The sequence below is a fragment of the Galendromus occidentalis genome, unplaced genomic scaffold (genome assembly GCF_000255335.2).
Source record: "Galendromus occidentalis unplaced genomic scaffold, Mocc_1.1 scf7180000077135, whole genome shotgun sequence".
NCBI lineage: Eukaryota > Metazoa > Arthropoda > Arachnida > Mesostigmata > Phytoseiidae > Galendromus > Galendromus occidentalis.
Window position 1 is genome coordinate 18192 of NW_003805123.1, and position 24421 is coordinate 42612.

Sequence of the window (24421 nt, forward strand, 5' to 3'; positions counted from 1 at the left end):
GTTCGAGTTCCTCTGTAAAAATCTCATGAGATCCAGACGTACCCGGACCTGGATAAGAGCGAGGAAGAGACCCGGACTCAAGGGAATCACGCTCAACTTACGATGTGCTCGAATATTCTTTCTCTTATAGTTCTCGTCCAATCATTCATCCAATGTATGTATCTGCCGTTCACGCATGCAGAAAAGCGATAGTCTATCTTTAGGATAATGTCCGGAAAGTTTACATGCAAAGAGAAAACACAAAATGTTCGAACTGAATAAATACACGAAATGTTATTAAGCAGACTTCGGTATAATGAAGGTGGGAACAAACATTCACACGAACAGACAAAAGTTTATCCCTCTCTATATCTGATGTAACCGCATTGGTAAATTTCATCCTTCTCAAATCTTGTATAGATAACTTCCTATGAACACAGTTCGAACTAGGGGCCGTGCTGGAAGATCCGAATGAGTCTTGGGCTCAAGCTCGAGTTTACAATTCTCGCTACGAGTGTCCAATTGATACGACCAATTATCCGTGAACGCTATCAGATAGGAATGGATGACAGAAGGTACTTGGCCGAGTGATGTGGTTTTAGTAGCGGTGGGAGTGACAAAGCGGGACGCAGCTCAAAGTGTGGACAAGTGGTGATGTGTTCAGATGAGTGAGACATTAGATCTTGTGTGAATGATGACGGATGCTGATCATACACACATACACACCGCTGATCCAATCGACGTGACTCCAATCGGTATCAATAATTTTTGCTTGGCGCAAATAACAGTATACACCTCGAGTAGAGGCTCCGCGAGCGGTCGAGATCCAAAGCAGTAATGAACGCTCATGAACTGAACCATAGGCGCAGTCAGACTTCGAGTCAAATCACGCTTATAGTTTGTCGGATTTCGAACCCTGATTCTTTCTCGGAATACTCAGAGACCGCCTAACCCACTTAGGAGAGATGGGGGCTCGACCTACGGGCAGCGCGAATCCGCCATCGAGTTTTTTGCGTTTGGCGTTCGGTTTCGTGTCAACTTCAGATTTTTCATCGGGTTGCGATGGGGGCTGATTCTCAGGGGAATTCTCCCGTAATAGCAGCGACATTGAAGAACGATGCTGATTAGATGAAGGACTCAAGCCTCCGAAGAAGCGAGGTCTTAAGGAAGTCGTTGATATACTCACAGTATGTCGGCTGCGGCTGAGAGGACCGATGCTCGAACTTGACGGCGAGTTGGATGACGGTACATCCTCACGCTGCTGGAAGGAAGCGACAAACCGTCTCAATCTCGATTCATACGTCGTGGTAAAAAAAAGGAACCTAAGCGTTCCTGATCGTTTCGGCTCTGCGTGTACCGAGCAGAAATATCCGACCGATGAGTGATCGGTCACGACAAAAAAAAATGATTTCAAGAGCAATCATGAAGAAAAGGAAATCACCTTGCTGCCGATTTGGAAACCCCTCTTGATAAGATTGCTGAAAGAGCGGGTCAATTTCTTCGGGGTCGACATTTCTGGTACATTGGACAGCGATCTGAAGGGGTTGAAAAGCGCATGAGCCGGGAAATTCAGACCCGTCGGATCGAAGAAGGAGCTGGATAAGCCGAGGGATACTTGGTCTACGCCTATTCACCTAGCTAATTGCGTCACTGGCGTGGTACCGTGAGACCCGGTCGGCAAGTTGAGCAGCAGGGAATCGGTCCGTACTCCTTCTTTACGCTCGGATACCGAAATGCGCTCGATGCGCGCGAAAGACTAAAAATAAAAAGAATTTGAGAGATGAGCGGCCTGTTGAACACCATGACCCCCGTTCGGATGACATGAGGAGACGGATCCCGGAGAGGCAACAGTATTCACCTTGTATTCCTGCTCCATTAGCTTGAGGAGACCGTCCTTGCTCGCGACATCCTTCAGGTCGAGCAGAACTCGCTCCTCGGTAGTTTCCGGTCCAACCAGGTCGGATCCACCTCCAAGGGAGACTGTGTCCGATTCAGACTCGCAGACCGCGTAGTTCCTGCCATGAAACCTCTTCCGTCAGTCTCGATCCGCTTCCGTCCCAAGCTTTGGGCCTGCTTATACCTTTCATATTCGGTGAGCTACCATTTTGATCTCAACTCACTTGCGCTGCTCGCGGAATACGATTTCAAGGTATCGTTTGAGGGACGAATCCAAGCTGTCGATTATCGAGTACATTTTGTCGAAGTGAATGAATGCGACGTGCTTATACGGCTTGATGTGGTGTTTCCCAATTTTTTTGCGGGCGATCTGCGGAGAGCCGGATTTCGATGAGTCGAGGAAAACACCATCAATATGAGCGACTCATTTCTCACGGAATGAATTGACAAGTGACCTGAGCCAAAGGACTCACCTCAAGACCGTGTGAAAACAAGAAACACACAACTTCAACGTTCTTGAGCGATTTCTGACCCGCAGCTTGAGGGTATGACTCCGAAACTCCAATGAGGGTTGCATCGCATTGATGAGACAAAGTGTACTGTTTGGACCAATACATCGCCTACAGAACGAAGGACACATATTCAGTGGGTTGTTATGACCGAGAGTACGGCTGATAAGAGGTAATTCTCCATGGAAACTCCATGATGAACGTTTGAGACGAGCTCTACTATGATGGTCGACCTACGGAGTATCTCATATCACTCACCGGGATGTCTTCGATCAGACTCTGAGTCTTAAGAGCCTCACAGATTTGAGCGGTTTGGTGCTTCGATTCGTTCATTTGCATGAGCGAGGCTTGAATGAAGCGGCAAACTCGGAGCGCATCCTGACCACCAAGACGAACCTGTGCCGCTTCTTTACGCCTCTGCGGGTCGTCAGGATCTGCCTCCTGCTCGATCTTCTTGGCGAGTTTCTCGCTCTCGATGCTGTAGCTCTTCAGGATGTTCACTATCGAAGGCCACCTCTGAACGGGCCGAATCAGAAGCTCGAGAAACTTCTCGCGTTTACACTCCTGTTGACGCTCGACCTCTTTCACGAACTCGGCGAACTGCGGATTTTCCGCGGTCAACGTTTTCACGCGCTCGACGATCGTCTCCAATCCGTTCAAGAACGTTTCATACGCAGCCACAATGTTATTCTCCTTGACGGGTCTCTCCTGATTCCTGCGTGACGCACGTCTCCGCACAGTCTTGCTCGCGTTGTCGGGATCGGGAATGATGCCGCACGCATCTTCGCCGTGGAAAATCGCTGCGATGTTCCTGAAATCCATGACGTTGATGGCATCTTCGATCCTCTGCAGCAGCACTTCGTGGAGCGAGATGATGTTCGGAATCTCTTTGAAGATCTCCTGTTTCTCGAAGCGAGTAATTATCTCTTTTTCCGGGACCGCAGGAGCACACATGCTGTCCCCGCTAGGGGTTACCGTAGAGCCAACCGAACCGCCGCCTTTCTTCTCACGGACGCAGAGCTTCGTATCGACCTGTCGCATGATGAAACGGAGCACCTCCAGGTAATTCTTCTCGGTGTCTCGGAGTTCCAGGAGGATGTGATGTCGTCTATCGGTGATCATTTCACGTCGGATCGGTGACGCTGCTCCGCCGGGTGAGCACCCCGCAGACGACGAGCGACTGACCTCCGAGCGAGCGACTTCCCGGACTCTCGGGGACAGGATTTGGTATCGATCCATCTCCATGGATTTCTTAGATTTGGGAGTCATTCCCGGACTCGCCTCCGCGTTTCTTTTCCGTCCTCCGGTCGGACTACATACTGTCCGGGGTATTCCTTGCAGCGCCGTCCGTCGGACATTGAATTTCTCCTGCTTCTCGCAGAGGGCGTAGCCTTCTTTGATCGACTCGTGGAACCAATCGTCGTACACAATCGTGGACTCGGGCGCGATTTTCTGGTCTAGATCGAGGAGATCCTCAACCGAGCAGGCTTCCCGCTTGACCACGACGATGTAGGTTCCTTCCCGAGATATTTGATTGACGATCGCGGCGCCGTTCGCTCTCGCTCGATGAGTGAGCTCGTCCCTGAGGCTGCTTTCGAAACCGTAGAAGAGAATCTTCAGCCTCGAGAACACAGGGAGTCGGTGTTTTTCTACGAAATCTTGCGTCACCACGAAATCCAGACTGTCCCTTATTTTCCATAGGTCTTCGACGAAGGCAGGGGTCACAACGGGAATTCGGAAATTCTGTGCGAGTTTATATTGGTCTCCATATGCGTACGGGGTTATCAACAGGGTAGCCTCGTGGAATTTCTTCGAGAAACGACCCCCTAACGCGTAGACCTGGGCTCTGACTTTCGCCTGACTCTTCTTCGGGACTTGCACGCAACATTTGTAGTTGATGAGTAGAGTCGTGAGCATCGAATGTCCCGAGAAAGGCAGCTGAGGTTTCTGGTCAGGCGGGGTGAGAGTCGCCTCCCTTCTGATGCAAGTCGGACCGTAATACAGCAGCACTGGGTCACGGGTTTCCAGAAACGATGAGAAGTCCTGCACTATGATTGTCTTGCTGTCGTTCCGCTGGAGTTCTATCTGAGAGGTGTTGCAAAACTGTACCGAAAGACCCATGTTCTGTAAAGGATGAATGATCCACTAAAGACAAGCGGTACCCTCACTGTGAGAGCCAAGCGGGCATTGATCAGGAGGGGGAATGATGGGGGGAAACCGGAGCGACTTCTCAAGGGGCACGTTGATGCGAAAAATGACTGCTGCTCGAGAAACTCACCTCCAAATCACGAACCAGCTCTGGGTCTTCAGTTTCATCTTCACCAAGGATGACACAGGCTTTCTTAATATCTGCTAATTGACGATTCACTTTTTCTGGAAAGTAGGCAGACATTGCGGAATCAGTTCACTCCCTGACTAGAATTTCGTTTTTTCCTTGGAAATATTCGAGGAATTCGACTTTGGAAGCGCATATCCGTATCCGAGCGCGAAAAGAAATACGCTTTCCGGGATCGTACGACAATTTGTCTCTCTAAATTGCCGATTTGCGCACACCGATGAAGACCGGATACCCAGGGTATTCCGAGCTTTGTCAAGACATGAGATCCCGGAGCAAAGCGAATCCGATGAATCTTTCTCCAAGCAAGGATAGCCCACTCTGGCTCGGATATATGGTCCTCGACGGAAGGATTCTAAACCAAGACAGAGGATTCGCCCACGGCTGAAGATTGCCGGCGACGGACCTTGATCCTCGGGACAGATCGATGGAATCAGTGAACCCTTCGAACATTCCCGCGGAATTAGATACTAGAGCCCGGCGGAAACTCAAAACCCCTGCGCGACTATCATAACAAACAAATGTGAGATTTGATGACCGAAGCGTTCCTCCAGACGGAGGGTTTGATTCGTGTCACATAAGCCAACGATAGAGCGCTGTTTCCGTGTCCATAACATGAGCAGCGAGATGAACAAACTCGTCGCTTCTGGGACCGGCCTCTTCGTCATCGTAAAACCGTTGTCTGAAAGATTCCGCAACGACCGACGCCAGTCGTCATAGTATCTCATTATAGGGAACCGCATATTGTAAACGAACGTGTTAAGAGAAATCTCGTTTGCCACTCCGCTGACGAGCATGGGTGCGATGATCATCACCTCGGATGTTACTCGCGTCGCAACGCCGGCTGACACGGTGATGCAGGTACCATTGTCATCCACGTCGCGAGATCGCAGGAAATTCCTCTGTGAAGCTAACAGCTAGCTTCGAGAGCCTTTACCTCCCGCACGGAGTTTGAGAGTTTTCAGAACCTCATCGCATGAGAGCTCCACTCACGCTTCTCGCTAGAGCAAAAATGACCGCGGCGCCGGTCCGACAGATCATGACAGAGCAAAAGAGACCTGAATCGGATCAAACTCGGAGCTTCAAGCGAGAGAGATGTCAGAGATTTGCCAACTGAAGAGAAAAATTCGCGCCGATCCCAATCTAAGCAACCATCGAATACGTGGAGCTTGCAGCGACGATGCTATCGAGTCCTTCACCTCTCAGATGATCCTCAACAGCGACCTGATATTTTCAGCTTCTCGTCGCTTCCGTATTCATCGCCAGACTGGGACGATCCAGTCTGCCGCGAACTTCGCGGGAGTCTCCGAGAATTTCCCCGTTCCCCAAGGCAGTGCGGATGATGAGCATGACCGCCATGGGATCCCAGGGGGCGTGGCCGATTTAATTACTTCGACGCACCTATGGCGATGTCGACTTGTCAGAAATCTGCAATGTTCAAATCGACGTCTCGGATTCCTTGCGTCGGTCGCATCACGTCGGAAAAATTCAGAGCTAGACGGAAAGTCCGAGGGCTGTCGGATAGAGAAGCTCATGTGTATATTGTCCGATCTCAGTGGACACCAACGCGTCCGACGTCATGCGCTCTGCGGGAGGATGTCCTCGCGGGCCGAGGCGTCGGTGGGAAGGCCCCGAACCGCCTTTCCAAGAAGCCGGAATCCCCCGAAACCCGTAGCGGAGCTCAGGTTGAGTCATCAGGTGCCCAAGGTTTCCGAAGCTCGGCGGCAAGCGATCGAGAAACTCAAGATTCAGCCCGCGTTCTCAGTCTGTCCATTTATTTTAACCCATGAAATATAGAGCGGCTGTCCGTCTCAATCGGTATGGAATCTTCGCCCTCGTGAAGAGCGGAACACACAATAGCGGAGTTACCGACCCCGAGCCCTTGACCTTGATACCTGAGAAACTTCTAAGAGCATCCCCGCGACATGTGAGTATGATGGCTCGTATCAGCAGATCCCTCCCTCTACAGGCTACTTACCGTTCGAGCCTGAGCCGTTTGAAGTCGCAGTCATTTCTAAGCCGGCGAAGTCATCCATGATATGGGTTTAATGAATTTTCCCTGTTTTCACTGATCGATCTACCGATTGAAGGAGTGATCATCCAAGCGCTCAATCGATATCTCAATCCGCTGGTTTCCTCAACCCCGGGCGATCAAGTCTGCTTCAGTGTCCGCTTCCGAACAATTTCACTTTCTGCTTAGGTTTCCTCGGCAGGGATTTTTTTTCGCGAAGAAAGCGAGGCTAGTGAGTCACTTCGCTCTCGCGAATCATCGACTCGATTCACCGCGAAGGGCCATCGCTGCAGAAGGGCCTCAAACCTCTGAGTTTTGAGGGTGAATCGACGAACACTGTCACGATCGATCCGTAATGACTCGAGTATTATAACTTGTTGACGCTCAGCTTAAAATCCCGCCTTTCGGGTGGCGGGGTGTGAGTGTGTGCCTGTATGCCACCAGAAGCAGGAACAACGATTTACTCCGGATTCAAAAAATAAACATGGCCGTTATTGGCGGGTGCCACTAGGTGGAGCTGCGAAAAAAAGCGCGCGAAGGCTTGAAATCCTCAAGGCGTGGTTCATACAAATTATCATCGACTGGGCCTTGTTGTGCGGATGCGTTGCATCGGAGCAGAGGGCTTTCGTTCCGACACTCGGGGCATTTCCGTTCGAGATAGCGAAACTCTCAAAATCGCCACCGCTGTCACGCGCTCATTGTCCGACAGATGCGAACTTGAGGAGTTTCATATAGGCAAGATCTCGTGACTGACCCAAGGTGCTACCAATAATAATTCAGCTTCCGCGAATGCATCGTTGCGGATGTATACTCTGTCAAGGTAGCGACCAACCAGGAGGACTCGATAACGATGATTGGAAGGAACTTCCGAGCTATTACTGATTCTCGTCCCGCGACCGGCCGGCGCCGGCAGAGGGACCCGTATATCAGTGAGCTCAAATATGCCGAAGTCTGGCATGAGCTCTCGATCTCGAGAGACTCTGACGGACTTCGATATCCGATGTCCCTCCCTGGAATGTCTGTCGAATCTCAAGACATGTCATTTGTTGAAGGCAAGAAACATTCGATGAGAGACGTCGAAGCTGATCGCGAATTCTTCAGGAAGTGGCGCTCGGCGAAAAGTGAAGCCATGAGTGGAGAGGGTGCCTATCAATTAGCCAATATGGTCCAGCTTAGGTCGGGGGCTCATACACTGCTGGCTACTGATGGAACGTGGATAACTGGGCGATCCATGATCAGCTCGCTCCGATTATATAGCTACTCTCACCTCTTGGGAGAGGTGTCCCGTAGATTCGTAAGGCTCGCAATCCGCGATTCAATTTTTTTCAACAGCATTCGATTCTCTGTGGATCATGCCCATGCTCTCGTGTTCCCCGAAAAGCCGCATTGAGGCAGTGAAGGAGGTGTCAATGCACCCCTGAAATTATTTCGTTCTTGAAACTGGATAAAGGAGCAGCTCATCACTACGGTGCCTTGCCACCCCCGGAATCCCAGTCCGTCCCCCTCCGCCGACAAGTACGGAATCGGCGCGAGAGCCATGGAGATGAAAGTCACTTGAGAAGCATGCGAACGGCGCGAGCTAAAAGTCGCCGTTTATTCACCCCATTTACAGACGGATTGGGCATTCAAGGATGGATATTCGGTGCTGTTGCGTAGAGGCACTTCAATCTAGTCCAACGATGATTGAATCAGTCTGACTTGAACGGAGGAAGGCTCCAGTGAGAAGAGCCTCAAACTTGGTGAATTATGCCATCGACGTCTTCGTCAGAACAAGTACCTCTCTGATGGAGGCATCTTCTCGTTATCACGCGCTCTCGGAAACGCATTAGGACTTCCGCGGCAGAGGAATATCGGAGACGAGGACGGGCTGTCTCCATCATAGTGAGACTCTCTGATACTGGCATTCCTCGGAGCTTCGATATTAACCAGCGAAAACCGCAGACATTTCCCTCTAACAGGCTCAGATGGTCAAGCATCCCTCATCTCCACTCCGTACCATATATTCAATGCTCTTTGTTTAAGATTCATGATCTCAGGCAGCCCTCGATCCATGTAGTCGTTCGAGGAAACCCGAGGAAGGAAGTCGGGCGGAACGGAGCCCGGATTCCGGGCGCTTAGCGAGTTTCTCGAGGAGGTCGGAAAGCCGTCCTTTCCGTCGACAAAATCGGGGGACCAAAGCCTCGATACGGAAGCGAATTCCGCAGCCTCTTCTCTTGCGAAACCGAATATAAACCGGCGTTCTGGGATCATTTTGCTCGTCGCATGGAACGCAGCGCTGGTGGTCAAGGAGCCGATCGGCGTCCGCACAGCGAGGCAGGTAGGTGAGACGCAGAGCATGGGGAGCGCAGCGGATGAGGAACAATGCAAGGCGAGCGTCTTTGGGAACAAGGCTGAGACAAGAGCGGAGTCCTTAGTTCTGTGCTTGACGCTGAGGACTGAGCAGCGTGGCCGCCGAGCTCACCGTCATCCGGGAACCGAGGCCTGAACTCCGATTGGAGCGACGACGAAAGCTGATGGTGAAGACCAACACAGAAAGTGGCCGGGCCGCATTCCGTGAGCAGAACCCAGTTTTTTAAGAAGGCTTCGAGGGAGATCGGTGCGATGGATTATGGGGTACAGAGCGAGAAACTTGGCTCGAAGTGCATCGGGGATCAAGTCTTTGCGTAAAGAGTCGAAGGCATTGGCAAAGTCGAGTGTGACGAGCATCTTACCGGAATCTCTACAGACTGGAATGGAGCTTGAGGCCACTCGAGCGGCCGCCTCGCAACCTCCTCTACGCCAAAGCTCCACAGATGTGACAGGATCCCGAATGGGATCTCTCTTCTCACGGATGGCGATCTTGCCTGCAAAACGCTTCAAAGTGTTCCCGAAGTGTACCCATTCTGTTTAAGCAGCGGCAAGTTGGCTGAGTGATTATCCACTAGTCAGGAACCCAGGATGAGAATTCAGACGCCTCAATTTCCAGAAGGGGTTAGTGAGCGCGCATAGTGACTTGAGGGAAGTCATGTTCCCGGATCGGTTCGGAGAATATAGACCGCACAGTTCCCGATGAAAGTTTCGACATACGTGTCGAAATCGGGTTTCCTCGGGTCTTGGATCTCCCCGTGCGAGGGTATCACGGAACAGATTGTCAAGGTTGACGTGTGAGTCACGCGCGCGGTCCATGGATGAAAACTGACTTTCTGTACATCGATGAATTTTCCGGACTCAAAAACGCTGCTCGAGATCACCGGTTGGGGAACCGCTGATACTATAATCGGGTACGTTCCAATGAAGGAACGAAGATAGGAAGTCGACCACCGGTGTGTTTCTGCGTCCATGATTGCAGGATGACACGCGCCCTGCCGTGTCCGTACAAAACATCTGATGTCGCGCAAATTCCGGTCCGAGAACTTTCCGGCGGTCCAGGAAAGACGTGCATCGGCTGCATGGTGGCGGCGGAGGGAGGGTGACGCCCGACGAGATTCAGCGGATGCATATTGGGACTGCACTGCAGTTACAATGGATTAAGGACGAGGCATTATTGACCTGAGAATGAGGTGGCGAACATATCTCTCCACGAGTTGAGTGCAGAAGACGATCCGGAGCGTTGCAGCCGCGTTGAGACTGCTCCGAAAAAATATCCCCAAGGGAGCCAGCTGCTCGAGCGGCCGAATGGAAGGGGCAAAGCGTGGTTTGATCCCTGAAGCTAAAATCAGAAGCATGTGACGAGAAAGGAGGACCACGCTTTTCGAATTCGATGACGCGAGCAAGAGCAAGTACCCTTCCAGAAATTTGCTGCCTGAGGATGACTTCAAGGATAGCCTTGTATAAGCCTTGGCGAGTGTCAGCTAGAAAACACGCTTCAACGAATCCGGACGATCGGATGTCAATTGATCTGGATACAGATTCTCGTTGATCTCCGCCGAGTTCGGATTGCAGGCAATCGTCACGAACACGTCCGGTTTCCCATACTCGGCGAAGATTGCCTTGGCGTCTCGGAAGCTCTGTTGCATATTCCGTGAACTCCCGATGGATGAAGATGGGTGAACGATCCGTCGTCCCGGGATAATTCTCCACAAGTGTCGATGCGGGGCTCTTACCGATGGTAATGGATTCGATTCTGCTCGGTCTACGACAAACCTCGTGCAGGGTTTCCCTCCCATGTAGCAATGGATTGGAGTCCTCGCCCCTCACCGACAACGAATCGGAATGAGTCTCTCTTCCTGACACTTATCCTCTCTTCCTCCGGATTCATCCAATCCGTATGTCGACATGATTGGCCCGTAGGGGAAAATTAGTGGTAGGCGAGCGTATCGCATCCTTCATCGAGCATAGATATCTGGGTCAGCGTGCCGCTCCTCTGATGCGCCGTCAGCTTGTCCAGTAACGTGATCGACGAAGACTTCTTTGCAGTCGGCAGATCGTACGGACGATTTTTTAGCGCAACAAGACTCGCCCTGCCGAAGCGCATTTTTAACTTTGAGAGAGGTCGCTGCTCTCGGAGGTTAGGCGGATTTTCTGCTTCTTCGATCAAGCTAATCATTTCGAACGCTCTCGCATGGGGATCGACAACCGTCAGCGAAGGATTACAAGTCCTCAAAGTAGAGACGTGAATCGGAAGCCTGCTCTATATCGAGGAGATAGATAAGACCGTGAAGTCTGGCATTGCCGGTTGCGGAATTCAGAGCCCCTATCCCACCATTTCGATCATCGATTTCGTAGCACGAAGGACCCCGTCCTCCTTGCGGCGCGGATCAAGCCTCAATTGAAGCCAGAGTCGATGCAGAATTGACGTTCCGAACACTCTCGAGGAAATTTTCATGGAGGTTTTTGAACTCGATATTATCCGACTCTGCGAGCAGGAAGAGGAATCTTACAATCAGTTGCTCAGAATAATGTCTAGAAAGCCACGGATCCACTTGGCCGGTGTCACAGCAGTCTTAGAGATGACCGTGTGCTGCCGCGGATTCACTTCTGCTTGGAAGTTAGATCCTGGAGTCTCGCTTGCGAAATTCGATGCATGACCGGGAACTACCCAGCTCCCTTGATCCCGAACGTGCAAAGATCATGGGACTCCAATCGACAGTGGGCATTGACCTCGAGCCCAAGCCGTAATCTATGTACAATATACTGAATTCCTAATTCTAGGACCCCCGGTGAGTTTGCGCTGAGCCGGTAGTCCTTTCAATCGGGAGTAAAGTCCACTGGGGTTTGAAAAAGCTTCTCCCCTGTCTTTGATGCCGGATGGCACGGCGGAGCATCAGAATCGTCAGCTTGCCGAGGGACAATCGATTCCGTTCTTACGACCCCTAGATCTCGGGAGCGGGCCCCTCCTGAAGGTATACGATGGATGGATATTCTCGTATCTACGAGTTGGCCGCGTCATCGAAAGAGAAAGAGATCAGGTCGAATAATCGGATGCCTAGAGCTATGCAGCAAGCCGAGATCCCGACCCGCTGTATCGGACGGGCGAGAACCGCTAAATATACACCGTCCCATCTTACAGAAGCGAATATCTGACGAAATTCACTCAGGCGACCAGCCTCATATCGCCGTATGAGACCTTTCGATCAATCAAGGGAGACGAGAATACCAGGAGTAGCTTTGAACTTCGAGTGAGCTCCATGATGAATTACGTCCGGGATCCCGTTCGTTCTGCGGAAAACCGTCTCAAGCGACCTGCCAATGAAAATTTCGATCGACCGTCCGCTCGATCGTCAAAAAAGAGACCATGTCCGTATATGACAACTATATTCTGAAGATGCATTCCACCGAGCTCCACGAATAACTTTGCCGGTTCGGATACAATGTCGCCGAACTAGAAACCATTCTTATAAACTCTGGGAGCTGTGGCTACTTCTTCTGTCTTGTGAGTCCCATCACAGAATGGCCTCTTCGAACTTTGCTTACAATTACACAGCCAGTATTCTCTCGTTTCTTCAGGAACTATCCTCATTGGTCTCAAGGATATCCTGTAATGTGGATTTTTGTGCGTTCCGTCACAGAAAGGCTGACTATGGCTCCAGCCGCAAGTACACCTATAAGGAGTAGAATTGACTTGAAGTTTAGAAGCTTCGTGCTCGATGATGTTAGTCCGGGGAGAAGCGCTCATTGATGGGAAGCAATCGGGAGCCTCCAGGATGAATGCCTCATATTGAAAGAATGAATGAACATACCAGAAGTACTGCCTGCCTGTTCGGAGCTTGACGAGCATGGGTTTCCTGTCATAGATTCGTCCCTTGGCTTTCTGGTGATAACTGGCATGGTATTCTGCCTCTTTCCTGGGTTTCAGCTCGGCCGGGAACTCTTCTGTGTGTTTCGAGCAGAAGCGGAGCCCCAACCGATAAATATCTGATCGTAAAGACTTCAACATCGTTCGAGATCCGGCACCTCGAATCAAAAATCGAGATGTTCCGGAGAGATCGATCGACCAGGTTCCTCGGCAAGGATTCCGACAATAATAAGTGACTTTCGTGCGCGAACGCGGAAGCAGACGAAAAGGTTTCAGTGGAAACCAGGGTAGGCCCGGCGGCGATGGTAGAGACCGGTTCCTGGTCCTCTGCAAAGGGCGCTCGAAAGATCCGGGGGACTATGCAAGCTTTATCGCGCCGAAGCAAAGGTTTGAACCATGGCTTTAGGAACCTATTCACCCGAGAACGCGGCCGGAGTTAGAGGGTACCGATATTCCCGAATTCCCGATGATGACCGGTGAAATGACGATGATGATCTCTCTCTGAAATGTTTTAAGCTGCAGGGCAGATCGCGGGCAGAGCTCCCCCGACGCACGTCAGGAATTCGAGATCGCGTGCTTTGTGCAATCCATTTTGGGCTATCGATTGAGATTATCAGAGGTATTTGGTCATTTGGAAGTCGAAGCCGTCGAGTTCCGCCGCGCCGCTCCGTCAGTTTCTCTCAGGGAAGTTCATTGAACAAAAATAGTGAAGATTGCGGGTCAGCGAGCTGGTATCAACGGAGGCCGCAAGAACCGATCGGAGAAGGCCTGGGGAATTCTCCCCGGATGGGGAGTTGAAGGTGTCCCTTGTCCGGAGCCCAACGTTCAAGCCCGGAATCATCTCCTTCAACGTTCTAGACTTCCGAGTCGTCTGTAGCATGGGAGCGCTCCTACTTTGAGTTCTGGGATTTTGATTGGTCCTACCGGATTGTCAAACATAATGAGATCGGGCCGGGAATCGGGAACCGACTGAGAACGGCCTCTCAACGAGTGCGTCTATAGGAAGAGTTCAGTTCGCTTATGACGTCTCAATAGTATCCAGCCTCATCCCCACCGAAGCAGGGAAGGGGGGTCTACGCCACAAGCCCTACTTGTTTACATTGATGAACGCATTTTTAGCGGGGAGAATTCTGAATCCAGCGGGGCGTGCGACTCGACGAATCGGCGAGTAAGCCCTTCTTCGCGACTTGTACGGATTCCTATGGCGGCCTAATTTAAATTTTCTAAAGTGAAGCCCCGGTAATAAATGAAATAAATGAATAAAATAAAAATTCCGAGTTTATATGCATTTTTGAATGAGTTCTCATGAGCTCCTCCGATCTTATTCGCTCAAGTTTCGGTCGTATTCTGTACGAAGCTTTGTTTTGCCCAAGAGTGCACACCTATCCAGTTCATCTCGCTATCTTGTGATGAGGTATCCATGTTGCGTTGAGTCCGGGTCCGCATCATTCAGTCTACTACTCGGTCCAAGAATCTTCTCTTAGATCGATCCCGTCGTCACCCCAGAATAACTCGCCAAAACAGGTAAAGTCACCAAGTCGCCAGCCCCGCTGAACTCAGAATTCTCCCCGCTAGAAATGCATTCATCAATGTAAACACGTTGGGCTTGTGGCGTGCTCTCGGGAAGGGCCCGTCGCGAGGCACCCCAACCGAGGATCAGCGTCATCATCACATTCGGCGGATGGTTCGATTCTCCAACGCACCGCGAAGATTGACAACTATTGAATCTCGGAGATCAAACGATACCCGGACAATGATTTGTAAGTTCTGTGACAAGTCGCAATCGGCTGCGTATGTCTGCCCGCGCTGTCGTGCTCCATATTGCAGCGTAGCCTGCTACAAGTCCTCAGAGCACCTCCAATGCAGCGAAATGTTCTACAAAAAATGCGCGCAGGAACAGCTGAAAGCCAATGCTCCGCGAAATTGTGATTCGGAAAAGGTCAGTTTCTTAACTTCCTGGAATGCGGCATTTCACCCTGGGGATGAGGATGTCATGCTTAGCTCATTAATGTATTCTCTGCAGGTGAAGCGAGTTTTGCGAGAACATCTCCAGGCAAAGCAGGAGGAGGACCACTTGGACTCCGAATTCTCCGCCAGATTCAGCAATATCGACATCACTGATGCCAATTCAGTTCTAGAGGTCTGTGGATTTGGTTGTTGGAGCAGAGCTATGAATGTTGTGCAACGTGCAACTGCGGGACCTTCGCTGAATCTTCCGATTGTGCAGGTGCTCACCGCGGAGGAGCGTCAAACATTCTCGGATTTACTGGCGTCCGAGCGTATCTCGGAGCTTATACCAGCGTGGAAACCGTGGTGGTTCGAGCGAAAGAAGTTGATAGAAGAGGTGAGTGAAGCATCGCATAGGACGGCTAGACGCGAAGGCAATGATGGAATCTCGATCTGTTTCTCCCGCAGATGGATGTCAAGAACATTAAAGATTCAGAGAAAGGATACAGACCGCAGAGAAAAATCCCTCGTCACAGGCTCGGCGGAAGGAAAGTTTTGTCGTTGGATAAGTCGTCATCACAACGGCCGCCGTCAACAGTTGAATCCGCTATAGCGACGACCCCCGACTCGAGAAAACCGTCGGTGATTTCCCAACGAATCAGGTCTTCTGATGCAGTCGGCGAGAACCCGAAACGCACTTCGATAATCGACCCAAGATACAAACCGAGAAAAACTTCCCCTTCTTTGGCGGGAACGACCAGCAGCGCTCAGGATGCCGAGATGGCGGAAGCGACGCCGGAGCCCCTTGCATCTGCACCGCCAGCGTCCGTCGAGAAAATTCTGAGGCTCGACGATAGAATTCCCCGTGGAACGGGCTCGATCAGCCCCCTTCTCCGAGCAAGATGTGCCAATATGTTGAATTTGCTGTCCAGTTTCGCCTTCACAGCCAGGTGATCATTCATTCATCATTGACCATTGACAGTTTGCAGGAATAGAGAGCGAAGCATGCTTCTGCTTATATAAATATGTGAAGGATGAGGTATCCATGTATTGAACCCTGCGGCGAGCATCGGCGGCAGTGATGTTAACGTTCGGGGTTGTTTTTATACCATGCAGATACTACAATGGAGATCTCAAGGACCTCGCGGAAGAGGCCGGGAGTACCTTCTGCTCGATTTGCTCGCTATTCGATCAAGTTGAATGCCACGAGGTGAGATCGCGAGTCAGTTCCATCCTCTCTCATTATATCCGGAGACGGTGAGCGCCAGGTTGATCCCAATGGTTCCCCACAGGTCCCCGTCGCCATCTGCGACGTTCTTTCGAAGCCGATCGTTGCTGCAAACGCTAACAGAGTATCTCTCATCAGAGACATACGGTTAGTATTCTCAATCCGATTCGAAGCCCGCGGTATCCAATTGACACGTCGGACCGGGAAGCTTCAATTATTCCTCCTCGTTGATTTTCTAGGCAATTGTGCACCGATAGAGCCTTTGTTCGGCGAGCTCTGATGGAGATCGGCAGCCTCCTGAAAGCTTTCGGCAACTGTTTGATAGATAAATCTGACGTCGATGCGAAGACTCAAAAGCAAAGAATACATAAATTTAGATATAAGGTCCACTTCTACATCGATTGGATCGACAGGAGTTTTGCCGAATTCGAACAATATTCGATGCCCCTCGTGGAAATGTTTCTGACGGAGAATGTTTTGAGCGAAATTTCCGGGAAAGGTTTAATCGAAAATAAAACTTCAGCGCCTTATCATGAGTGTGCTCCTGCCGTCGAGCTGTCGAAATTGCGCGGACCGAAAAATACTGTTAAGAAATGAATGAATATCCCACGGGGATGACGCCGCTCCCATTCTACATAGACGCAAGTTTTCCTTGGGAACGCGATATATCGATGATTCCTCGTTGCTGTGATGACTGAGTTTCCCTGGAGTGTTTGGTGCCGCAGCTTCTGATAATCATGCGTGTAGAGCTCGAGGATGGAATTTGGGCTCCGAAACTTGGCGCTCTTTTCAGTCTGCTCTCTCGTTCGTTCTCGATGCCGGGCATCCCTTTCCCTCGAGCTTGCCCTCTCCGCTGCTGTTTACTTTCGATCAGGTGTTTTCGAGGCGGTAAATTATTCGAAAGGGATCGACTACATTATCAGCTTTTATCCATGATCCGATCCCGGGACAATTTGTTCCGAAGTATTCGCGGATGACGTGAGTCGCATCCTTCAAACGGTCACCCCTCTCCCGTGTGAGATGAACGCTCGTGCCCCATTCAGGATCATCCGATGTCCGTGTCGCGCCCCCACCCCTTTGTAAACACACCGGGTGCATGCGTCTCGGAGGCGCGCACTCGTGAGTAGACTCGTGCAGAAATTTCTTCTCAGGGTTGAGCTAGGAGCTTGTTCCTGATCGAAGAATGGAACATCCGGTTTTCGAGAGAATCGGCCGATTGGCTCGACAGCTACGTGACAACCAGACCAAAGAGAAGTTCGAACTCTGCGATTCAATTGCTGCACTCTTGCGCAACATAGCGGCGGTGAGAATTTCCACAGTTTCCATGGTCCCTTCCCTCGAAGAGTGGAACTGTTCTGTAAGGCCATTGTGATCGATGTCATCTCTCGTCTCGTTCGGGATCTCTAGTCTCGTTCCAGCTTCTCCCCGCTGTCATGAGCATGGATTCTAAATCGAGACATTCTGATCACTATCTTAGGAGAAGTGTCCCGGCCAAGCGAATGGTTTCGAAGAACATGCGTGGCATTTCCGACACAGCCTGAGAGATATCTTCCAATCGCAACTGTCCATCGACTTCCGCCGGAGCGCCCTTAATTTGAGCGCAGCTCTATTTGAATGTTTCGGCGACTCGTGGTTGGTGAGTACCAGAGAAAGGAAATGTTCGTTTCGGTGATTCGAAATGCGTTGCGAATCGCGAGATCGCCGTCTTTCGCGCTCCTCAAAGCCGACTGTTGCAGGATAGCAGCCCGGACTCGCACATCCTGCTAACGCTCATGACCCAAATAGCCTGCATCGAACTCCGGGTCTCTCTGAGCAGAAAAACATCCTTCAAGGAGCTTGAGGATTTCGCGCCTCCTCAGAGTCTCTGCTGCTGTTTGAGGATATTGCATGGCTCCGTCCACCGGTAAGGTCGCACGAAACTCCTCGCATCAGAAATATACTCCGCATATCTCGTTCCCCCAAAGTTAGGATATCTTCTGATCTCCGGATGCTTCCGCATCCACAGGCTCACGAACGATCCGGGAGACACGAAGTGGGAACCCCAGCAAATACTGTCTCTGCAGAAATGCTACACCCAAACTGCTCAGGCGGTTGCGACGTTCATCGATTTGCTTCTATCCGAAGAAGATTTCGAGGTGGGCTCCATTGATCTTTGACCTTCAGCCTGTTTATCAGAGCCGCCCGGTAGCTTGCGGGACTTCCGCATTTTCCCTGCTTACATCGATGGGGGGAAAATTTTCAGTCAAACCTCGAGCTCCGCCGCTTCCTACATTCCGCCGTTGAAGCCTTGACCTTCTGGAACCTGAATGACATGGACAGCATCGAGGACGTCATGCAGCCGCTCCTGGCCAGACTCTCTCGATTTTGTCATCGGATGAAGTGGTCTGAAGCTTGCCTGAATATCGTTGCGCGTCTCGACCACGAGCCGGACATCAACAGCTCCGCTTTGGTCAGCCAAGTAAGTTCTGCGTCAAGTTCCTTATACCTCCCATCGGAGGATCAGTAGTGCCGAAATTTGTCCTCGGTACCGGTGCTGATGATTGAGAAGAAGAATCCATGAGGCTATACGTGGATGTTTCACGCGTTCCAGGTCTGGGATGGCAATGATGATTTCATTTACTTCACCGTCCACGTGTTTACGTCCCAAATCGGCCAGCTCAAGGTGAGGTGACGCAAAAAATTGAGAATCGGACGTTTGGGGTTCCGAAATCTCGACAGTAACGATGATGATAATTCCTTCGTGTCGTTCCAGGCTGACCATGACCGTCGGTTAGTCAATGTAGCGCGCTTCCTTTTCGAAGACTTCGATTCGCTAACATTCCCCGATACGGAGGAGCACTTATACACTTGTGCCAAATGTCTGGCTGAGTGGATGGCGGACAAGAGACAATTCGGCACCTTCGAAGCTCAGTCTCTTCTGACCGTCGCCTGCCTTGTAATGAAACTCTGCCAGGTGAACGTGGAAGACAGCGATCGCTTCACGATGGCGGTTGTTTGTTCGGTCCAGGTCCTGTGGACCTTCTGCGGTTTCAACAAGAACAACAAGGCCAACACCTTCAGGATACCCACAATTTACAAGAAAATGGAAGATGAGCTGCCGAGTTTCATTGACATGTGGTGCGATTCTGTGCAAGTGCTCGCGCAGCTGGTCCGCAAGAAAGAGAGCGTCGCGAGATTCCTGCTCAAACACAAACTCCCTCATCGAGCGCAAACAGTGCCTTTGGTAAGCTTCCGGCGGTCACAATTCCAGGAGGTTGCCGTCTGGCCCAAGTGAAATCGCTTCAGCCGGGAATTATACGACCTCAATCTTTTCAGATGGGAACAATGGAGATGCCTGATCCGATGGAGACAGCCCTACAAGAGTTCCAACAAGCCATCGCGGCGACCTGCCCCGACATGAAGGAGGAACTCGAGTCGTTGCAGGAAGACCTTCTTATGGGCACCGATTACAAGAATATGTAAGATATGCGTGGGAGAATAAAGGACTTCATTGAACTCGACTTGTCTGGATCCTTCATTGCTCCGCAACGATATCCCGGCGCTGGGGACGAGGATTGTTGGAAAAGCTTATCAATTCTGGAAAATCTTCGAGCTCGAGGGATCGCTGTAATCCATCGCTCCAGTGATCCGTCTGAAGCTGACTCCTTCATTAAAGCATCAGTGATTCCCCGTTTGACTCCATCTTTGGCCTGAGTGAGCATTGACGGACTGAATGAAGAATACCCTTCTGGCATTGAACTCCTGAAGGCTCGCACAAGGCCGATATATGACGGGACTCCGTCTCGAGGATCTCACCGTATCTCCAGACCTCTAGGCGGTGGCGTTCGGGACCAGCGGATAGGTTTCGGAAGCGAATCCGGTATTTTCTGTGGGTACCCCAAGGCCGGTGATGGGTTGAGCTTCGCGAGGAGCCGACAGAGAACAGAATTTTCAGATTTCTCCTCGAGTGTTTAGAGTGTGCATGAACCGTCGCGCCATACACCGGGTGAATGAGTGAGCGTGATTCTTCGTTCCGTCGGAGGAGGAAAGCTCCCGCTTCAGAAATAATTTTTGAAAAATCGCGCCGCGCGTCGGAGAGAGAACGGGAAAGCAATGGTATTGGCTGTCGTCTGCCGTCTCTCGAAGCGACGCGCGTGGGTCCCGTTTGTTTATTCGAAAAAATTGGCGGTTTCAGCTTACAGCGAGAGGTTGCCGCGTCCCGCTCGTAACGATTAGGCAAAGAAGCTGGCTCGCTGGAACAACATCCGTTCGTTTTTCTCTAACTTACCTGCAGCGTTGTTGCCCAGACCTTCGCCGAGAATGGAGCTCGATAGTTCAATGGAGCTCCGATTGGAAGAGACCAGAGACGCTTTTCAGTCGGCAGCTGAGAACAATCTTACCGAAGAGGAAGATATGGATGACTTGGATACCGAGAATGTGCCAGCCAAGACAGGTGGGTTTTCATTGAGCTGCCATCTGGAGGAGATACCAGTCATTATGAATGGGGTCGGACTGAGGTTCTCGCCATGGCTTACAGGGAAAGCCGGTCAGAGTAAACCGGATTATCCCCCCACTGCCCTGCCACATGAGCTGCCTCCTAACTGCAGATATCACACGCTGAAAGATTTTGAAATTGGTCGTCCCCTCGGAAAAGGAAAGTTCGGTAACGTGTACCTAGCGCGAAGAACTGTTGATCATTTCATCGTGGCACTGAAGGTGAGGGTCTAGAACTCGAGATCATATCTCTTCTTGACAACTTGTCATCGAAGCTGAGGTCTCCTCGAGAGGTCCCTCCACCGTCAGCCCTAACGTCTCCTTGGATTTGATCATAGGTCCTTCACAAAAATCAATTGCGACGGAACCGCTGCGAGTACAATCTGAAACGAGAGATCGAGATCCAGATGAACCTACGACACCCTAATATCCTGTGCTTGTATCGATGGTTCTGGGACGATCGCAAAATTTTCCTCGTCCTGGAGTTCGCGCCCGGTGGCGAATTGTTCAAGGTAGGCAATACTATCAGCGACTCGTCCGTCGATAGAGGATGCGGATGGGCCCGCCGGTTGATGATTTCAAGATATGGGAGCTTGTACTCATCGCTTCCCCAGCGAGGTCCTAGACGATCTTTCTCAAGTGAGGCGTTCATTTCCGCAGTACATCCAGAGCAAACCGAAAAGACGCCTCGAAGAGCCCGAGGCCGCTACATTCATGCACCAGATGATAAAGGCGTTGTCTTACTGTCATGCAAAAGGCGTCATACACAGGTGATTTGAGCACTTCGGTCCCTATTCTCTCTCATTTTCGAATGACGTCGTGGAGATCGATGAATTCAGTTCCGTCGCGTTCCAGAGACATCAAGCCGGAAAATCTGCTGCTCGGAGTCAACAACGAGCTGAAAATCGCCGACTTCGGCTGGAGTGTTCACGCTCCTTCCCGACGGCGGAAGACCATGTGCGGGACCCTCGACTATCTCCCGCCTGAGATGGTGCAGCGTCACGAGTACGATCAGCGGGTAAGGATGGGGCGATGCCGTCACCGGTGATCTCGGCAATCTGTTCAAGTCACTGATAGATCGTCGTCGGTTTGGGGCGAAAATTCGATCCGCTCCCGATATTCCAGGTCGACTACTGGTGCATCGGCATTCTGCTCTTCGAGTTCCTCACGGGCGGTGCTCCTTTCGAGTCTGAGAAGAACGAGGAGACATACCGAAAAATTTGCAACGAGCAAGTCAAATTCCCCAATCACGTCTCGGCACCGGCGCGGGACCTGATCTCGAAGCTGTTGGCGAAGAAAGCTGCTGACAGAATCTCTCTGGTTGAGGCTATCCAGCATCCTTGGATCGTGGAGTTCGCCGATAAAGACGTACCCTGCGAGACATTTTAGAGAAACAACCCGATTTTATTCAAACTTGTGTATTCATCGTGTGAGGGCATCGTTTAACGCGGAGGCCGTGGAGCCTCCCCATATGCAGAACAGTTCATGTATCGTGCGGCCGAGCCACCTGCACGAAAATCATCGGTACGCAAACTCTCCCGGGCCTGATGAACGATAGGACTCGCTCATCTATAGGATTTGCTTCGCATGTTTGTGGTACGAGAAACGACTGTCTCTTTCGAGCGCCATTCAGAGAATACCAAAACCTTCCCAACATTCGAGAGAATAAATATAAAGCGACTTCCGCATCCCATACGTGACGGAGAAAACGCTTCCCTTTCATTCTGTTGAATCTTGTCAACTTCTACCTGTGTAGCGAGCGGGAAGAGTCTCGGGTAATTACGTTTGAATGGTAGGATGTCGACCTGTCCCCGGTATCCCGTTCGAATCAGGGCTCGCATGCCGCAAGCGCATCGCTTTGCTTTTTTTTTAGCCGTTTGCTCAAACCATATCGCGAGCGATTGACGTCTGGTGGTGGTCGAGGCCGGTCTTCCCTGAATTCTGGTCCTCTGTCTTCCTCGAAAACCCTGTCACTCGAGGCCTCCAAACTGCTGGTCATTCGGATAACTAGAGTTCCTATTTCGTCCGATTTTCGTGCTGTTCCCTCGACTCTCAAATAAGTCACCGTGGAAGCCGGAAGCATTTAAGAAAAACCGATCAAACCCCCTAAGCCTGGGAATCATCGACCCCCCTATTCGAAAATTCCGCAGACGACCGGCCGACTTTGTCCGATGCGGATTATTCGAGTACATGCGGCTCATCATCAGTTCTACTTTCGACGGCACTCGCAGTTAGCATTTTCGATCACAGGGTATGAGGAGGGGGCACACGGGGAAGCCCCCGGCAGCGGAATGATATCCGCTCGCGACGAGTCAGGAAGGATTAACGTCACCCAAGGCTATATTATGGCGGAAAAATTGTCGTCTCCGCCGGGCGCACCTACGCAATACGGAAGAACCTTCTGAGTAGAGCTTCGTTCTCGAATGGATATGATTCAGGCCGTGGCTTGATAGCGGGGTTCCCCCATCAACTCCGATGTGAGTCACTATCTGCGTGGATTCATCGAAGTCTTCATCGGGAGTGCCGCAAAGGACAGTCTGATGTCCGCGATAAGGCATGTGCCTGAATCTACGGGGGAAACGTCGCGGTCGAGGGATGCAGAACGTGCATTCGCCGGCTACAAAAGGCTCGCGAGAGCAGACGACTGTGCTTTCGGTATTTGGATCAATCTTCGGTACTTCCGGAGAGAATTTCAGGTCCTTCCGAACATCTCGGTATTGTGGTGCCACGCATAATGGCGGTGTCTTTAAAAAGGTGAAGCTCGCTCCGAGATCGCAGTAGGCTATACTATTCAGCTATCCGAGAGGATCCTCTTGCAAATCGATTGGAGCTGACTCATGGAGGTTTGCCTCTCTGCTTCGCCTCTATTACGAAAATCTTACGTCTCTGATCAGGGTTGTCGATCGTTGTCCAACACCTTCGAAATCGAACCTCAAGAAAGGTGGCAATCCCCTCACTAATATCGCACGCGGTCGCAAGTTCTCGACAACCAAGTGGAAGGTTCAAGCGATTGGAACCCCGAACACTGAATCGACTCCTGACATGGACCAAGCTCCTGAGAATCCATCTCTTGAAGAAATTGAGAAGGTGAGTCTTCAGGGTCCATTACTGTTCAGATTCTGATGGGATGACTCGATCACGCTGAAGATCTAACCTCAAACCGAATTTTGCCGTAGACACCGCGAATACCCGTAAGCTCGGAGAATCGTTCAGCTCTATACCCGGATGCATAATTGAGAATCATCGCGGGGAGGTTCATCTAACGCAGCCGGCTTATTGTCTAACAGCCTCATTTCGAGAGAACTCCAAAATTCACGCCTGGATGGCCATGCACCGCCTTCAAGAGATTCGAAAGTCTCCCCGAACTCCCACCGATGACCCCGCCCGTTTTTTCCCTATATACTCCGTAGGTTCCCAAGACGAAGCTCCCTCTCGATCCACGCTCGACGACCTTGATTGGGTGGAGGGATTTTTTATCCAGGCAAGGTAGACAGACAGGTGCGGTTCGATTTTTCTCTGAACGATCCCGTTTAAAGTCAAGAGGCGGAATATCACAGCGCATACTGCTCCCATGGGGTCAAGGGGTCCCAGACATTCCCCCGCGAGTGCCTCGCGTTTAATCAATTCAGTATAATGTGCTCTCCTCTCTGTTCCAGACACAGCAGACTGATCATCTGAATTATTGCATGCAATGAATGGGCATATTTGTGCTCTCATTTGTGGAACATTTTAGGAGCGCTGGGTGATCCCGGTGAAAGAGATCATCGACCGCGAAGTAGGCGACGATTTGTCGCAAAATAAAATTTCGAAACCCCAGCATTGAATCTTT

The 24421-nt window shown here is 51.1% G+C and overlaps 5 protein-coding genes and 1 non-coding gene across 6 annotated transcripts; 4 read left to right on the plus strand and 2 right to left on the minus strand.

The window, feature by feature from the left end:
- Positions 1–675: 675 nt before the first annotated feature.
- On the minus strand, positions 676–4776 carry LOC100906156 (protein ECT2). The gene is given in 8 exon segments (XM_029110888.1): positions 676–1240; positions 1421–1514; positions 1614–1735; positions 1829–1987; positions 2069–2245; positions 2349–2495; positions 2643–4508; positions 4663–4776. Coding segments are annotated over 8 exon segments (3048 nt in total). The 3' UTR covers positions 676–871.
- A 7674-nt stretch (positions 4777–12450) lies between these two features.
- On the minus strand, positions 12451–13224 carry LOC100905571 (CDGSH iron-sulfur domain-containing protein 3, mitochondrial). The gene is made up of 2 exons (XM_003741259.1): positions 12889–13224; positions 12451–12750 (listed from the first exon to the last, which is right to left on the minus strand). The coding sequence occupies exons 1-2, from the start codon at positions 13083–13085 to the stop codon at positions 12531–12533; spliced, it is 417 nt and encodes a 138-aa protein (XP_003741307.1). The 5' UTR covers positions 13086–13224; the 3' UTR covers positions 12451–12530.
- A 1401-nt stretch (positions 13225–14625) lies between these two features.
- On the plus strand, positions 14626–16716 carry LOC100906299 (uncharacterized). The gene is made up of 7 exons (XM_003741264.2): positions 14626–14883; positions 14968–15084; positions 15172–15288; positions 15360–15841; positions 16008–16101; positions 16184–16266; positions 16359–16716. Exons 1-7 carry the CDS (start codon positions 14626–14628, stop codon positions 16714–16716), a joined length of 1509 nt encoding a protein of 502 aa, XP_003741312.2.
- A 503-nt stretch (positions 16717–17219) lies between these two features.
- Positions 17220–19581, plus strand: LOC100906442 (uncharacterized). The gene is made up of 8 exons (XR_003777090.1): positions 17220–17471; positions 17631–17755; positions 17856–18022; positions 18125–18254; positions 18362–18577; positions 18710–18781; positions 18872–19342; positions 19435–19581. It is a non-coding gene; the product is annotated as an uncharacterized LOC100906442 (transcript).
- Positions 19582–20269: 688 nt separating this feature from the next.
- LOC100905717 (aurora kinase C) lies at positions 20270–22301 on the plus strand. The gene is made up of 6 exons (XM_003741260.1): positions 20270–20551; positions 20636–20814; positions 20931–21104; positions 21253–21362; positions 21448–21610; positions 21718–22301. The coding sequence occupies exons 1-6, from the start codon at positions 20419–20421 to the stop codon at positions 21979–21981; spliced, it is 1023 nt and encodes a 340-aa protein (XP_003741308.1). The 5' UTR covers positions 20270–20418; the 3' UTR covers positions 21982–22301.
- A 912-nt stretch (positions 22302–23213) lies between these two features.
- LOC100905861 (uncharacterized) lies at positions 23214–24405 on the plus strand. The gene is made up of 5 exons (XM_003741261.2): positions 23214–23346; positions 23487–23679; positions 23769–23783; positions 23880–24090; positions 24249–24405. Exons 1-4 carry the CDS (start codon positions 23327–23329, stop codon positions 24000–24002), a joined length of 351 nt encoding a protein of 116 aa, XP_003741309.1. The 5' UTR covers positions 23214–23326; the 3' UTR covers positions 24003–24090; positions 24249–24405.
- The last annotated feature ends 16 nt before the right edge of the window (positions 24406–24421 follow it).

What these genes read in the sequence shown, in the direction of transcription:
- LOC100905571 (XM_003741259.1), bottom strand. Translation starts at nt 13,085, where the DNA reads ATGTTGAAGTCTTTACGATCAGATATTTATCGGTTGGGGCTCCGCTTC. An exon ending in ACAGGCAGGCAGTACTTCTG is followed by an intron (nt 12,751 to 12,888) that starts GTATGTTCATTC and finishes TACTCCTTATAG; the next exon opens with GTGTACTTGCGGCTGGAGCC.
- LOC100906299 (XM_003741264.2), top strand. Translation starts at nt 14,626, where the DNA reads ATGGTTCGATTCTCCAACGCACCGCGAAGATTGACAACTATTGAATCT. An exon ending in ATCAAGTTGAATGCCACGAG is followed by an intron (nt 16,102 to 16,183) that starts GTGAGATCGCGA and finishes GGTTCCCCACAG; the next exon opens with GTCCCCGTCGCCATCTGCGA. An exon ending in TCTCTCATCAGAGACATACG is followed by an intron (nt 16,267 to 16,358) that starts GTTAGTATTCTC and finishes TTGATTTTCTAG; the next exon opens with GCAATTGTGCACCGATAGAG.
- LOC100905717 (XM_003741260.1), top strand. Translation starts at nt 20,419, where the DNA reads ATGGAGCTCGATAGTTCAATGGAGCTCCGATTGGAAGAGACCAGAGAC. An exon ending in ATTTCATCGTGGCACTGAAG is followed by an intron (nt 20,815 to 20,930) that starts GTGAGGGTCTAG and finishes ATTTGATCATAG; the next exon opens with GTCCTTCACAAAAATCAATT. An exon ending in GCAAAAGGCGTCATACACAG is followed by an intron (nt 21,363 to 21,447) that starts GTGATTTGAGCA and finishes GTCGCGTTCCAG; the next exon opens with AGACATCAAGCCGGAAAATC.
- LOC100905861 (XM_003741261.2), top strand. Translation starts at nt 23,327, where the DNA reads ATGGCGGTGTCTTTAAAAAG. An exon ending in ATGGCGGTGTCTTTAAAAAG is followed by an intron (nt 23,347 to 23,486) that starts GTGAAGCTCGCT and finishes GTCTCTGATCAG; the next exon opens with GGTTGTCGATCGTTGTCCAA.